Genomic DNA, 17,204 nt, shown 5'->3' on the forward strand with positions numbered 1-17,204 from the left:
AATATATAAAGAACATCTTTATTTTCTTAGGAACTCTGGAAATACATATTCTGTGTGTACTGCTTCCCTATCCCCATCCACACACATACACCCCCACTCCCACGTATACACAAAGAGGAAAAAATGTCAATTTGCGTTTCCATGTGTATTTCTTTCTCTTTAAGCATTAAAAACACACACACACAAAATACTGGTTGAAATGATATATTTTATTTGCCCCTCTGAATATTATGTTTTTCTGTTATTACGACTGATGATAACTCACTTCTAAAAGAACTCCTGCTCCCACTTTCACATCCTCTCTGCAAAATCTCCTGCTTCTTGGGCTTCCCAAGAAGTTACAAGTGTCTAGGCTAACTCGCTCCTTGATGACGGAACTTTCCCCGCTCCCCCAGAAGTAGATTGAGGCTGGAACCAGGTCTGGTTTGCTTGTATCAGAAAGCACTGGAGAGTGAAGTGAGCCTGAGTCCACCCACTGTCGGACCCAAGGAACTGACACAAAATAAAGGGCTGAGCCTTTGGTTTTGTCTTCAGCAATATTTATTGGAAACAGCGATGCTTCCCATGGTAGGATTTTATACATTAAGCAGTAAGAGTTGCCTTTCACTCCACATGATCCACTACCGCAGGTGGCACATCCGAAGCAGCACATTAAACCTCTGAAAGAATCTGTACAGCTAGATAAATAGAACTCTGTATAGAACTTAACAGGACTTTAATGGCTGATACAAAAGAAAACACTCATAAACTTACACACAGCACTGTACACACAGATGAGGATGAGATAGAAGGAACAGATGAAAGTAATGGCTGAACTGGGAAAGAGTTTTGCATTTGCAGCCAGGTACTCTTAAACTGCTAAGCACAAAAATCATCTTTATTTGGTCCTCATTGAGGGCAGCATATGCACAAATGATGTTCAAAGAACACAAGGTGAAAGTGGAAAGACAAGGTATTTACTGTTTCTTGGTCTATGAACTAGTGGAAAAATGGTTTCTAGTGTTTTTCTCCTTATGTCTCTGTGCCAAATGGATTCATGAAACACATAAGTCATAAATAAAACTGAAACGAAAGCATTTGTTCCCCTTCTCTTACCTTCAGAAATGCCCTAAATACACACATTGTTTCTTTACAGCAGGAGCTGTAAGCTTGGAAACCAGATCTTTTCCCAATCCCTCATAATGAAGAATCTCCTCTTGTCTGCCCCTCTCACAATATGCTGATTGCTCACTGTCTTAGAAATAAAAGGAGGTCCCCTCTGGCTTTAATGGCAGGGAGGGAGGAAAACTGGCTGTACCTTAGAAATGGACAGAAGTGGGAGGAACAATGGTAAATATTTTCAGAAAAGGGTTTGAATCCACACTCAACACTTTTCTACTAATAGCATCAAAGGACTCTTTCAGACCAGAAGACAATTGCTGGTGAGGGAGGCTTTCTTCAACAAGTTTGTGGCTCACATATTTGGGAGGGGCAATATGAAAGCAAAAACTTTCTCCTGTTTAAATGGAGAACCTGAGACCTGGAGAAGGCCCCAGGTGACAGATAATATCTTCAGAAGATGGTTTTTTTTTTGTGATGTGGTTCGTGGTCCTTACTTTAAGAAGCCACAGCCTCCTGCGAACTGTATGAACAGCAGTTCTCTGACTACTGGCTGGCCTCAGATGGTATTTATAAAGCACATGCCATGCCCACCAGGCTGAGAAGATATCATCCATCACCATGACTCTTGTGGGATCACACAAGTCAACCAAAGTTACTCCGTGGGGTTTGATGACCTGGACCACTGCGGCCTGCATCTGGGATGTGTTGTAAGCAGCATTACCAAAGCAGTGGTTAAACGTAACTATCTGGGTCAAGAGGAGGCGCACCAGCCAGCATGACATACTAATGGGGCAGAGCAACCAGAATTTCCACATAATTGATAGGGAAGAAGCCTGACTGACCATGAAGCATCCCCTCATACCAGTTCTCATCAATCTGGTTAGTGAGTGTGATGATATCACCCTCTTTAAAACCCAACTCCCCTTCATTTTCAGGTTCAAAGTCGTACAGAGCTCGGCAGCAGGGCTGGTCCATTGGGGCACCTGGGAGTCGGAGCAGGAGAGAAGAACACAGAAAGACAAGGGGAATTTAACGCACGGATCTACTGCCTGCTGCCCCTGCCTGCTGTTCCCCTTGGCTCCTTCCTCACTCCTCTTCCTGCTGAAGCAGCACCTTTTCTACAGTCTTCAGAAGCGTTTCCAGATTCCTGGAAGTTGTCAGGTTCCTGTTTCTGTTCCCAGTATGAAAAATGATCATATCTAACTCTTGAGATGTGTAAAACAGAATTTATCAAGGCTTTCCTTTAACAATGCTCAGGGAGAGGAGACCCAATGATTTAAGGAGCTTAATGAGATTTAGGTTCATAATACAGCATGGCCAGAATTCTTTCCACATTAGCACTTTAAAATCTTTGCATGTGTAAAACAGTACAGTTAATTGCATGAATGATGTCTTGCAATCTCAAAATAACAGTGCAGTTCTCAGTTTTTAAAAGGAAAGACTCCAACCTCTGGAAAACTAAAATGTGGTGAAAACACAACCACATAAAACACTGGGTTCAAGTTCTAACTCTGTGTGATCTTGCACAAGGCACTCCACTCTGTTTTCTTTCTTTCTTTCTTTTTTTGTATAAAAACTCACTTCATAGTATTAGTATGTCTATTAAATGAGATTATGTAAAAATTATATAATTTAAACTTTGTAAACTATTGTATATATAAATATGAGGAGTGTATCAGAACTATGGCATATCAAAATGTACTATATCTTGAGTAAAATAATAAAGGATGGAGTCAGATCTTACAAAGGACTTATGCTAAATGACCAAATACGATTTTTCACCTAAACCCACATATACTTCTATAAGAGTGTGGCTTTTAATGAAGAGTTGAAGGAAAAAAATGACCAACTATATTAATATAGCACACATATACATATGCATATAAACTCAGACAAGTGCATACAGCACCCATGCCACCCACATGGCTTTGAAGGGAAACAATGTAATATATTGTCTTACTTAAAGAAAGCAGAAAATTAACAAGTCTCTGAAAGAAGAGTAAAATATGTGGTTGGTTTCTGAGAAGCAAGAAGCAAGTTGGTTTCTGAGCAGGAAGAAGCAAGATACACATAACATATATGACGAGTCCTTGTAGCCAGCTAACTTCTAAGAGTCACTGCTGTTTATACCCCACCCTGGGCTCTGAGTGGTGGAAGGGACTCAAGTCACAGAGCTCCACTGTCACCCCAGACCTCACTTCTTCCTTCACAGTCTCCCAAAAGCATCACATAACAAGTGTCTTACTATAAAACATCAAGCACTAGAGATAAAGGGAAAATAGGAGAAAGCTACATAACTTTAAAATCCACATCCAGTGTAAGATAGTTTCCTCTTCTTCAACCAAATAAATGTTAAGGTTGAAAATATCTCAAGCACTATGTTCACCCATAAGCTCCTGGGACTCAAGAAATCCAACTCGGCATGTTCCTGGAGCTGCTGCCTGCGGGTTTATGTGCGCGTACAGGGCGCACGCTGCCCGGGGCATCGCTGTCACGCGTGCTGGGCCACAGAAGGGCAGAAACAGAAAAGAAGATGCAGTCCCAGCATAACACTCACATGTTAAGCTGGTTTTACAACCACAAGGGAAGTAAAAATCAAATGTGATCATTACCAGTAGGTTAAGAACTAATGATGGAGAGTAAAAGAAGATGCAAAAGTTTTATAGAGGAGAGAAGAGGGGAAGAAGGAAAAGAAATGATCAATGAGAGGAGGATGAGTCCTTTTAAAAGAGTTTCTACTGGACAAAAGCATCCTGTAAGAAACATAGTACCATCTACTTCTAATGCAGTGAGGTTAGATTGTTCCTAGAATTTCTGGAAAAGTGTCAACAGGATATGCCCAAGGCCTTTATAAGCGGGCCTGTAGGTTCCAGCCCCTTACCTGCAGGTTTGGGAGTGCCCGTGTGGGAGAGGCCTCCATTTGGCTGTGTACTGTCTCCAGTTGCAAACTCCAGGCTCATCCGCGGTTTAGGCTGATATTCCCTTCTCGGCTGAGATGAAGCTTGTCTTATTCTGCGTTGAAAAAGGACAGAGAAGAGAGAGTATGTAGCCAATTAAGAAGCAAAAAGAAAAGCAACAAAATGTAGGAAATGCTCACGCACCAATCTGCCATTGTGGAGCTGGGGAAATCTGAAAGGGGCCCTCAGTTTTCTTATGTGTGCATGTCTCTGCTTTTGGTGATGTCCCTCTGTGGTCACACCCTCCCTTGTCTTCATCCTCTCTCCCCATCCCGCACATCCTCTCTCACTTATTCAGAGCTCACTCTGCACTGTGCTAGGTGCCAAAATCAAAGGTGAATAAGGCACAGTTTCTGCCCTCAAGTGACTTCTGGTCTGTAGGGGAGACATAAAGAGTAGGAAGTGCTGCTACGAAGACGTGCAAAATGCTACAGTAACACGGGACTGGGTGGCCCGTCTACTGTCCATGGGGAAGCTGGAGAAGGTTTAAGGGAGAAGCTAAAAGATAAGTAGCAGTCGTTTCCAGATGAAGAGTTGTTTGCAGAAGAAAGTTATTCCATGCAGAGCTGGAGAAGGTTAGAAGGGAGGAAAGGAGGAACCATGTGCATTAAGAGCGGTAGAAGAAGGGGGAAAGAAATGCAGGAAAACAGGAGGATGGGGAAAAGGTAGAGCCATTAAATGCATTCTGCACACCCTCACGTTTTTCCCCCAGGTTCAGTTATTCACTGAGAAAAGTATAGAACAGATCTGCAGAGGTGGGGAGAGTTTCGGGTATGGTGAGAGCAGAAGGATAGAGACTTTGTACATATTTCAGAGGAAAAAAAGAGAACCCCATGCTCAACAGATGTCACAAAGACATATATTTCTTTAGTGTGTTGAAGTACACAGTTTTAAATCTTTCTGGAGGCTTCAGACTGCTCCCCACATTTCCACCAGGGTGCACTGTGGGAAGACGCACAGTCAAAGCACTGGTCAGGGAGGACACTGAGGACAGGAAGAGGCAGCCAGAAGGCAACAACGGGAACAGGTGAGGAGGTTTCCCACAGTGCAGCACAATGCTTGGAGGCGTCATTGTGTATTTAGCCGTCTCAGCAGCTATGAGTGTCTAATCTGGCCACGAGCTGAGAATAAAGGCTGCTGAGGTGACTCTTTGACGTACACACATTTAGCAAAATCATCCTGCTTAATCTACCTAAATAAAGTAACACATTTTAAAGTGCAGGGCTGTGCAGGCTGCCCTCTGACTCCAGGAAGCCCTGTTCTCAAAGGAAACCACCAGAGCTCTGCTGTGCATGCATCAGAGGAGGTGGAACAGGCGTAAGAAAGCAGCCCTCTGCTGGACTTTGTCACCATTCAGAGAAACACAAGGTGTGAAAAGATACAAGCTCTCCAATAGGTTATGCTTGATCATGAATCCCCTTTGGACCACTGTGTGACCCAGGGTTAGTGACTCCAGCTCCCTGAACCTCTGTTTGCTCATCTGTTAGACAAGGCTAACAATCCTTGGCCTACAGGGCTGTATGATTGATGGCAATATGCCTTCAGTACCCAAACAGTAAGTTGTACCCGTTATCACCGGTGGATGCTCCTGTCCCATCTGGGCAGCCAAAATATAGTCCAAGTATTGACCTCTCGTAAGCATGAGATCAGAGTCAATGCAACAAAGTAAAACAAAGCATAAGATTAAATAAAATCAAAACAAAGGATCCACATGGTGCCTATATAGGATCAGCAGGAATTTTGGTAGACATTTTCCTTTAAATGTATTCTTGCTATCACTTCCATTTCTTTACACACCATTTTATAGCAAGAAAATGGAAGTGTAAAATGCAGGGAGCTGTAAAATACCTTTCTTCCAGTCTGACGGTGACTTGCTGCAGGATCTGGACTGCCTGCTTATGGTACTCCAGCTGGGCTTGGACGAGTGCAGAGAGTTGGCTCACCTGTTCAATCTGCAGATGGAGGGGGGATCAGGCCTTAGTCACCAGGTTACTGTCTGTAAGCAGCCACCACTGCACTGCACATGTGACAGAGCTGTCCCTGACATGCAGCCCAGTGCTCGATGATGCCCATGACCATGTGGTGAGCCAGGCTATGACACACAGTCTCGCAGGTTCCAAAATGATGAAGGACAAGAAAGCATCCTTACGCTTGGGAACTCTAGTACTAGAGAGAAGCGACATTATTCAGAATCCTCCTGAAGAATACATAACTCTCATTAAACAGTCTCATGCTTAGCTATAACCTTATGAGTAGGGTTTGGCTTATTTTATTGATATCCTGTAAGAAAAAATAAATATGTACTGACCAAAGGATTTGTTGCTTTTTACTTTTCATGCTAAGTCAATATTAGTGCTGTTAATAAATATGTGAATACTGATATCTCACACAAGGCACCATAGGAGGCAGTGTGGTATGATGAAAAATCTTTTATTCTGCCTGAGCCTCATCTGTAACGTAAAGGGATTGAGTCAAGTGACATCTGGTTTCATTCCAGCTCTAATATTCTAGCATACCTGATTACTCTTCATTTTGCGTCTCATGTTGGGATCCAGCTGAACAGTGGCAAAGCTGCTGCATGCGTTTGAGGGTGGGGTACAGCCCTGGGTGCAGGGAAGGAGCACTGTGATTCAGGTCATCCCCTTCCCCATGCCTACAGCACTCCTCTTTAGTAGGCAGGTGGGCACAAGTTGTTTTACATAAACACAAACCTAGACCTTCTCTGGGTGATGGGAAAGCCTGGGCATGGTCCTCATGTCACCCCTGTCACCAGTCAGGGTGAAGCAATTAGGTAGTAATTACATAAAGCTTCTGTAAAATCTTGGCAGAAGTTAGTGAGCAAGTGATTGGACCAGAGGTAGGGGTGAGCAAGGAGAGGAAAGCTGGTTAACAGGTTTCATGACATGAGTGGTTGGAATGCAACTTCTAAAGCCATGAATAATAGTTTAGTACTCTGGAAATGTGTAAGCAGCTTTTAAACTACCTCCTCTATGGCCCAGATGTAGAATCTATACTACAGTCATCTTGTCAATTGAAATTACCTATTTGAAAGAAAACGTCAGCTTTACTTCAAAATACAGAACATCTTAACCAATATTCCACACTCTCTTCTGAATGTGTTTTAGCTGATACTTATATAATCTGAAGTCAATCGGCTCCATATTTCAACAGAGTATTTTTGAGCTATTGAACTAATGCATGCATCATCAGAAACATTGTTTATCTCCTCGCTATCGGTAAGATCATCAGTAGAAAAAAATGTAGTTAAATCAAACTATAGAAATACAAGAAAAAATCTCTACCATTTCTAATCTACTTCCTAATTTCATATTATTTAAAGAAATAGCCATCTACTAAAGTTCTCACCACATGGTGTAATCAGATATTAATGTTTTAGCACATTAATCCTGTGCCTCCACAGCAAGATTAAACTGAAAACCACAGGAGATTAACTCACATCCATTTCTAACAGATTGAACATGCTTGACTCAGCAATTTCTTTAGACTCATCAAATTTCTCCAGAGCTTGACGGAGCTCTTCATCTGGAATCTTGCCTTGTCGTTTCTTCTTATAATCAAAGTCCAGACGTCGACCCTCCAACTTCTTTAGGTGATGCTAAAAAATCAAGGGCAGGAATACGCTTTGAAAGGACGCACGGAAAAGGCCAGTTTAGAGCTCACTTCCCCATCATGCCTGTTAGCTTCCAAAGGGAGACAGGTTAATTTCTAAAGTATCATGTCACCAGTTCTAAAATTTCATGCATCAGTGGGGCAAACAGTTCCAAAGGCTAAATGTGGGGAAACAGCTTTAAAAATAATTAAGAGCAAGAAAGAAACTGTGGGAAATACCAGTGCTATTTATTTATTTAAGCTGGACCATGCCCTTCCCTTCCACAAGAGAAGGTGGGAATGTGAGTACCTGCTCTACATGTGGAAAGCACAGGGTCCACAAATCCCCATCTTCAGAAGAAATGGTATCTCATGAGAAGGCAGAAAAAAACCCACTTGCCTTGAAATGAAGTAAGAAAGAATGGAATTCTTGAATTTCAAATCATAGAGCATTAGCAATAGAAAGGACTTATCCATGAGGTAATCTACTCGGTTAGAATAAACTTATTGATTATTAATTGCTTATTTCAAATTTGGATTCTTAATCACATGAATTAGAATATCCAGGGTTGGCCCTAGGAATCTGTATCTTAACACTTATCCTAGTTGACTGAAGCAGCTTTCAGGGAACCATTGATTAGTTTAAGCCGCAAACCCTGACTTAGATGAGACCTAACGCCCCACAGTGCACTTCAGTCCCTCCTTGCATCACCCCGCCACGTGTCTGTGCAGCCTCCGCCAGCACCTTTAGTGACCAAGTGAAAAAACAGTTTCCCAAAGCTACAGAGTATATTTTTCCTAAGAGCTGTGGTGTCCCACTACTAATAGGTAGGAGAAAGTGCTGGAATTCCCTGGATCTCGGGTGTGTCTAGAAAGACAGAGAAGCAGATTAAAACACAGTAGGGAATGGCAAAGAAATGAGAAGGAAAGAAAGAACATCCTAGATCTTCCCTCCCACTGCATACCTTGCCTCCAATCCACACTGTGATCCAAAGCTAAATGTTTGTTCCTTTGGGAGGAAAATTATTTTAAGACATTAAAATTTGTTGTCAGCCACAGGGCAGTGTGCTGGAGTCAGTGTACATTCTAGGTTTAGAGTGAGTCTGCCCCTTACTAACTGTGCAACCTTGAGTGAGTGCTAGGGCTAAAGGAGACTTAAGCTGGAATAATAAAATCTAGGAGACTTCAAGTTACAGCAGTCCATTCCACAATAAAGAAAATTAGATATCAGACAGCTCAACAAATATTTGTTGAAGGAATGAATGAACAAACATTACACACCTAGTCAGAGGTAAAGCTGGTTGAACTTTGTTTGGAATAGCTCAACTGTTCTACCTCTTTTAGGAAGGGAACAGTTATATATTCTTTCTCAATCCTAACAACTGTTATGAAAACATAAAAACATGTCTTTATAGAGTGATAGAATAACTAAGTATTTAAGCTAACAACTAGTGCAACTAGCATTTGAGAGGGTGAAATCAGCCCAGAAAAAGCATACAATAAATAACAAAATTGTGTATTATCAGAGAAAAAATATCCTTCTTAAAAAAAGCTTAAGAAATCTTGAAAACTGAATGTGGAGAAGTCAAATGTAATATTCATGAGTGGCACAATCATAATAGTGAGTCAAAAGTATTGCATTTCTGGTTTCTTTCTATTTATTTTGCTGGACTGTTTTGCAATTCATGTGGCCAGTGATGACAATGTGCACAGTAAGCTTAAGAAACTGTTTTCTAAAGGAAAGGGGTGCCTGCATCTGTACAATTTGAACTGCCTCCTTCCCAAAGGACTAGTTGCAGGTACCTGAATTTCCCTCAGGTCTTTGTCATGAAGGTTCTGAAGGGGGTCAATGAAGTTCTGCTTCACTTCCATGTCCAAAGAGTCTTTCACCTCTGAGAGCTCCCGCATGGCCTCACCCACCTCACCGAGCGCTGGACCTGGAAGGGGAGAAGGAAGCTTTTGTGTGGTTAAGAACAGAGGTAAACTGCTTTTGCATCGATAGGGCCCATCGCAGACAAAACCTATGGATTACCACCTGTCTCCTGAAGACAACCGGGATGAGAGACAGTATGTAACGCCCTCCAGAGACCAGTGTACTTTCTACCTAAGACAGTTCATACCAGCAACACACAATGCCCCCTAAGGGGGTAGTATTTGTTATTACATTCTGCTCTTCCTTTAATAAGCAATTTGGGAAGCTCTCTGCCCTCTGTTTTCCTGCTTAAGGCCAATACATTTATCAGGAGCAACTATCAGGACAGAGAACAGGGCACATCCAAAAAGGGCTTTCTTTTGCTAAGACCTCAGAATACAAGGGAATGAAAATGGAAGGTGTTTAGCTGAGGGTCAGAGGATAAAGTGGTGAAGGAATAAACCATGTGCTAGAATTTGGTACCACATACAAAAGGGCAGAGATCCAAGAGAAAGCTCATGGGGCAGTGTGCAAAATCATGCTCATCGTGACTCTTTGCTCTGCCTCAATATCCAATGCCAGGCACAGTCAATAGTGTGTCCAGGCATCTGGATATGTCAATCAGCTGCTGTAAACATTGGGATCTTATCAGGGAAAAAGAAAATAAATAAAACTCCTACAACAAATCACGCTAAAAATGGTGAAACTACTCTGAAAACCAATTTTTGTCCGCTGTGTACAGACCTAGAACTGAGAATCAAAATAGCAAATGGTTGAATAATTTCCTACACAGTTTCTTGCTGGCATGCAAGTCCCATGGTCAAAGGAAAGAATGTAAGTGTGAGAAAGCACTCGTTACCAAAGTTGCAATCATCTCCAAGCTCTCTTCCAAACTTGAGCATGGCCTCCGCAAGCAGCGCTTCCGCCTGAGGGTAGCCTGGCCCTTTATCCTGGCCGCGGATTTTTGACATGGTGTTGATCATGCTGAGTTTAGCTCTGGAGGCTGAAGGCAAAGAGGTAGCAGACTTTCAAAGTAGGCAATGTAACAAAGGAGAAACAGGGTTGAAGAATCAGGTTTTAAATGGTCCACAAACCAGTTCAGTTACTGAAAACTGTATCTTCACCTTCCTAGCTTCTGTGCTTCATTGGTAATACACAGAGCCTGATCCAAGGTAAATGCAGAGGGACGTAGACACAGACTTTTTAAATTATTAAACTCTCCCTTTCTCTCAAAACCTTAAGAGGAATGAGAAAAGGTGAAGCTCTCCTGGTAAACCTCCCTCCTCTTCCTATCTTCCCATGCTCCTGGGCCCCTTCCCACCCTTTCTTCAGTGTGGTGGTCCGGGCAGTGCCTCTGTGGAGCGGGGTGGCCCCTTGGAAAGTGTCTGAAACCTGTTGGATTAATGTGACCTCTAAGTATTAGCATTCTAATTTTGGATTTCAAGCCTAGGAGTCCATGGACTAAAGTAGAGAATTAATTAATTCTAGCAGTGTGGGCCTTATGCCATGTTTTGCTTACACCATGTATAAAACAGAACTATTTTCAAAATCACTTCTCAACTAAAATTCTGACAATAAACAGACCCACAAAGAACAGAAATACTGTGTTCATTAAAAATACATAATCACTTCTCTAGCACATAACCGCATTGGAAAATTAGTTCTGTGCCACGAAGACAGCATTTCAATTTCTTTTCTGCTTTGATTTTTATAAAAGGAGATGCCTAGAAAGCAATTACAGTTTTAGTGGAAGAAACTTTTATTAATACACTGTTAGAGCCAATGACTTACTTGATGCTAGGATACTAGGTTCCTCAGGTTATTTATTAGAGATGAGATGGTACACTAACCTAGGACTGTGCCCAGGATCCCATCAGCATAGAAACCCCTGAGAAACATGACAGCTGAAGGCAATTCCAGCAACCAGTGGCTGACACTGAATCTTGAATGTCAGTTTCAAATAGGCTTTCATTTCAACTTTAGGCTTCAAAGGTTGAGACAGGTGATGAGGAGATTTATCACAAGAAGGCCCTGTCCCAACCCTGCACCAGGCACATTACAATAAACAAAACAGCTATAGTCCCAGCCTTTGCAAAGTTTATAGTGAACTGAGGGTAGTGTCTATTTCAAAAGGAATTAAGAGTGACATGCATGTACTAAGTGTCATTCAGGGGGATCAGAGTGAGTTACAGAAGTATAGCATCACCCTAGTCTATAAAGGTGCACATTGCAAAGAAAAATTCTAGAGGGAAGTATCTTTAAGCTTAGCATCACATGCTGACTAGACATTAATCAGGCTATAATATGCAATTTTTTTAAAAAAATTATTTATTTATTTATTTTTAGAGAGAGGGGAAAGGAGAAAGAGAGGGAGAGAAACACCACTTTGTGGTTGCCTCTCACTCGCACCCCCAACTGGGGACCTGATGTGCAGTCTAGTCACGTGCCTTGACTGGGAATCGAACCAGCAACATTTGGCTCACAGGCCAACACTCAATCCACTGAGCCACAGCAGCTAGGGTGCAATATGCAATTTTTAAGTGGTGGTAACTGGAAAACATAAAATTCACATTTTCTGAGACTTCTGGCCAAGATGGAGGCGTAGACAGACACACTGCATCTCCCTCCACAACTAAGAAGGAATACAACTACCTCAAAACTAGAAACAACCAGAAGTTCCAGAAAATCAAACTACATGGAAGTCCAGCAAACAAAGATATAAAGAAGAAATACTCATCCAGACAAGTAGGAGGGGTGGAGAGGACGCGGTGCGGTGGCGGCAGCAGTGATGGCAGCAGTGGTGGCAGCAGCAGGCCGGCAGAAAGCACAGTCACACATTTTAAAGTCAGGATGAACACCTGGGAAGTGCTCCCAGCTCTGCACGGGACCTCACAGCCCATGGTCCCAGCACAGGGGAAAATCAAGCCTCATTGCTTCTGACTATGCAGACCAGTGGGGGGCTGGAGGCAGAAACTGCCAGTCTCAGCAGAGTCTGCTTGTTTAAAGGGCCCCCATGGTCCTAGAACATCCGCAGACCCACCCACTCTGGGAACAATGGCCAGGGCAGCAGCTAGAGGGGCGCCAGTCCAGTGCGGAAGTGGGAGAGGTGCCTGGAAAAAAGGTGAGTGCTGGGCAGGCAGCATTGTTCCATCTCGGACCCCTCCCCCACATACAGCACCACAACGTGGTGAAACAGGTCGCCCTGTACTGACAAATCCCTAAGGCTCCACCTCTCACAATGTAACAGGAGCAACAGCTCTACCTGGGACCCAGAGGCAAACAAAGACTGGAGTCTGTCAGAATGAGAAGATAGAGAAGTATGGCCCAAAGGGGAAACAAATCAAGGTTCCAGTGGGAGAACTAAGCGACAAGGAGATAGCCAACTTAACAGATGAGGAGATAGACAACCTAACAGATGCAGAATTCAAAACACTGGTGATAAAGATGCTCACAGGCTTGACAGATATGCTTGAGTACAACAAATGCATAAAAGAAGAAGTGAAGGCTATGCTAAGTGAAACGAAGGAAAATCCACACAAAACCAATGGTGAAGGGAAGGAAACCGGGGTTCAAATCAATGATTTGGAACTTAAGGAAAAAAAAAAAAAAACAGTCAACCAGTGCAGAATGAGGAAGCAAGAATTGAAAAGAATGAGGAAAACTTCCCAAATTTTACAAAGGAGATGGACATACAAGTTCGGGAAGCACGGACAGTCCCGGGCAAGCTGGACCCAGAGGGGACCACACCAGGACGCATCATGACTGAGATGTCAAAGGTGAAAGATAAAGAGAGAGTCCTGGGGGCAGCAAGAGAGAGGCGGAGAGTTGCCTACAGGGAGGTGCCTATAGGACTATCAGCTGATTTCTCAGTGGACACTTTGCAGGCAAGAAGGGACTGGCAAGCAGTATTCAATGTGATGAAAGGCAACCTGCAACCAGAATTTCTCTACTCAGCAAGGTTATCATTTGGAATGGGAGGGCAGATGAAGTGCTTCCCAGACAAGGTGAAGCTAAAGGAGCTCATCATCACCAAGCCATTATTATATGAAATGTCAAAAGGACTTACTTAAAAAAAAAAAAAAGGATCAAAACTATGAACACTAAAATGGATCAAAACTATGAACACTAAAATGACAACAAACTTACAACCACCAACAACAATCTAAAAACTAAAAACAAAATCCAACTAAGCAAACCAGAATAGGAACAGAATCATAGGTATGGAGATCATTTGGAGGGGTATCAGCTGGGAGGGGGGAGGGGGAGAAATGGGGATATGGTGCGGGGACTAAGAAGCATAAGTGGTTGGTACAAAATAGACAGGGGGAAGTTAACAATAATATAGGAAAGGGTGAAGCCAAAGAACTTGTATGCACGACCCATGGGCATGAAACTAAGGGGGGTGAGATTGCTGGAGGGAAGGGTGGTACTGGGCAGAGAAGAGCAAATGGGAAAAAAAACTGGAACTACTGTAACAACATAATCAATAAAATATGCTTTAAAAAATTCACATTTTCTTCATTCTGCTTTTCATGGAAAAGTGCATCATACATGTTAAACTTCAAAAATTGAAAATGCCACATGATCACACATTTTTGAGAGGACAATATTACTAGAGTGTACATTCAAGGCCTTTTCTACAATAAGCCATATCTGAGATCCAAGAAAGACACAGTCCCTGCCCTTACGGTGCTCACAGTATAGTGAAGCATCAGATAAATAAAGTGGCAACAACATGTAAACACAATGATGGGGTAACAAACACAGAGAAAGAGTAACAGCAGCGCAGATCAAAGTGAAATAAACAAATAGTAGACAATAAGAAGTGTCAAATGAACAGAAGGAAAAGAGATAAGCAGAAATCAAAGAAAGAACAATGAAATCAGACATGACGGTTAATCCCTCCAGTTCTTGCGTTGACCATTTTACACTTGATAGATTTATTCCTTTTACGAAAGCTGGTTGTTGGTCTGTGCTTATATCTTGGTTCTGTTAAGAGTTGTCTTCTAGAGTAATTACCAGACGTAATTATAATGGTTTTAACATACTGTAGCTGATTTTTTAATTCATCATTTTGAATGTTGTTCAATTATGGAGAGCCTTATTACTTCTACTAATTAAGAACATCTTGAATATATTCTACAGTGTAAAAAGAAGGGGGAAGAAAACCATACTCTGTTACTTATTTCTGCAAATTATCTAAAATACCAAATAATCCACATAGTTGAAGAGATTGCTTTTAAATTCATTCGCAAACTCATTAATATCTATTAAGAATCTTGGATTAGTCAAAATTCTGTGTTCCTGAAAAAAGAAATTATCAGACCTGAGAATTAACCATTTTTAAGTGTTAACATAATCATTTTAAAATGATTTTTAAAGGCAGTACTTTAAAGAAGCAGAGTAAGCCTGAAAAAATACAAATTTAACACACTAGAATTCCTATAATATGGTCTCAGCCTGGATTGCTTCACCAAGTTGGATGTGCCCCTTGGGATCCTCCTCTTCTCTTCTGAAGGGAACTGACTTCTATCTTTCCCTTTACCCCCACTGCTTTCCTCTTCCTTACAAATTGTTATAAGCTCTCTGACTATGCACCCACCTTCACGAGCCTAATTCAAGTCCCCCAACCCACCCATGGGTTTACTGTACTAACAGCTTCCTGACAGCAGTCCCCCCTGGTCTATGAAGGCAGGATGCTGGTGTGTTGCTCTGACTGTCTCCCAGAGAGGGTTAGCATAAAGCCATGCACACAGATGTTTAACACACATCTGCTGAAGAAAATAAGAAATGAACAAATGGGTGTCTTGGAAACTTATACTATCATGGCAGTGGTTTGCATAAGAGACTGTTCATATCCTTTGGCTCACATGGCTGAGAGCTTTTTGAAGCTAAGAACTAGAAAAGTTGTTCCTTGTGTTGAATAAAAGGTGTGCCCATCAAATAGAATTTTTTAAGAGAGAAGAGAAGTCCCCTGACCCTGCTGAGTGTCAGATTCCATACTGAAAACAGGTCATTTGGGCCAATCTACATAGCAACCTGCAAAACTTGTCAGTCCGCTTCCTCCACTTACCCCCCAGAGAACTGACAGCCAGGTTTATACCCTCTGGGCAGGGAACTAGAAGATTGTTTTCAATACAACCAATCCAAGAGAAGAGACCTGAAGACACAGCTTCAAGTACCCAATGCAACAATCCCAGGAAGATCACCCTAGAATGACGCCATTACAGTTAATAAGCTCCATCACCACCCCCCTGCCACACACACACACACACACACACACACACACACACACACACACAGGTTTGCTGACCTACACCTAAGTGGTAAATGACAGCCACTGTTACCAGAGTTTGAAGAAAGCTCCTAACATGAGAGAACTAAAACAAACAAGGGAATTATAGGAAACAAACAATTTAGGGAAGATAAAAATAACTATCAATATTCTCAGCTGTCAACATACTTTTATCCATAAAACAAAGAAAGAGACACTGAAGACCACTTAAAAATTAAAATATAATTTAAGTCTAAATATGGATTTAAGTAAAATATAAGATTTAACAATTAATGGAAGCATAGATGATAAAGTTGAACAAATCCCTTCAAAAGTAGAATTTTTTTAAAAAGGTAAAAAAAAAAAAAAATCAGAAAGCAAGCATAACATCAGATTAGTCCAGGTCTAGAGTCTGAATAATGAGGGTTTTTTGGTTTTTTTGTTTGTTTTTTTTTTTAAGGAAGAAAACAGAAATAAAAGGAGAAGTTCTTTGTAAAAGTTTAGGAAAATTTCCCAGAACTAATGAATGTGTGTTGGCAGACTGAAAGGATCTACTGAATCTCTGGCACTATGGATAAAAGGGTCTATACTAAGAACCATTAATATGAAATTTCATAAAACTGTGGACAAAGAGAAATTCCTGAAATTTACAGAGAGGAAAAAAATAGGTTACATATAAAATATCAAGAATCAGAAGAGCACTGAACATAAGAAAATGATTAACATGAGAAATTTTCTCAGAAAACAATGGAGCAATGTTTCTTAGAGAAAATCACCTACAATCTATATTCAAATTATTAATGAAGTATAAAAATAGAACAGTGATATTTTCAAATGCACAGAAAGGTCTTAATTTATTTTTCTTTTCAAGCTAATGAAAGAGGCATTCTACCAAAATGAAGGTGTAAATCAAGAAAAGGGACAGGTATGAAATCTATAAAAAGGGATCCAATGTAAGGGAAGAGAAAAATGTTGAAAAAGGGAGATCTCCAGATTGTCATTGTGCATCAGGCACTGAGGCCAGCTGTAGCTGATACTACAGGTAACCAGGTATGTGCAGCTCAGAGAACCATGGCAGTCAGGGAGCTATAAACTCCTCACATGCCCCAGTGGGATCAAGCTACAGTTGTCCCTCACTGTGCCTTGCTTTATACTATCTTATTTATTGCCTCCTCTCCTTCCCAACTTCTCCAACACGGTTTCATGGAATCACTTCCCAAATCAACCACTTATGCTCAAATCCTTGCTTTACGGTTTGATTCTGGAAGAACCCAAATTAAGATAGCAACCAATCCAGAATGCAGCATTAGGTATCTCAGGTGACGTAGGTGATGAACACCTGACAATCTTC

General features: G+C 41.6%; 1 protein-coding gene across 1 annotated transcript in view; it reads right to left on the reverse strand.

Moving 5' to 3' along the window:
• Positions 1–502: 502 nt before the first annotated feature.
• The window catches only part of SH3GL2 (SH3 domain containing GRB2 like 2, endophilin A1), a 195,727-nt gene continuing 179,025 nt past the window's right edge, over positions 503–17,204 (reverse strand). The window contains exons 4-9 of the mRNA XM_090274076.1: positions 10,439–10,582; positions 9,471–9,604; positions 7,516–7,674; positions 5,907–6,010; positions 3,983–4,113; positions 503–2,084 (exon numbers count right to left, since the gene is read on the reverse strand). Coding sequence (XP_090130202.1) covers positions 1,885–2,084; positions 3,983–4,113; positions 5,907–6,010; positions 7,516–7,674; positions 9,471–9,604; positions 10,439–10,582 — 872 coding nt within the window. The 3' untranslated portion in view covers positions 503–1,884. The remainder of the gene's footprint in view (positions 2,085–3,982; positions 4,114–5,906; positions 6,011–7,515; positions 7,675–9,470; positions 9,605–10,438; positions 10,583–17,204) is intronic.

The sequence above is a fragment of the Furipterus horrens genome, unplaced genomic scaffold (genome assembly GCF_987537825.1).
Source record: "Furipterus horrens unplaced genomic scaffold, mFurHor1.1.pri manual_scaffold_4, whole genome shotgun sequence".
Classification (NCBI taxonomy): domain Eukaryota; kingdom Metazoa; phylum Chordata; class Mammalia; order Chiroptera; family Furipteridae; genus Furipterus; species Furipterus horrens.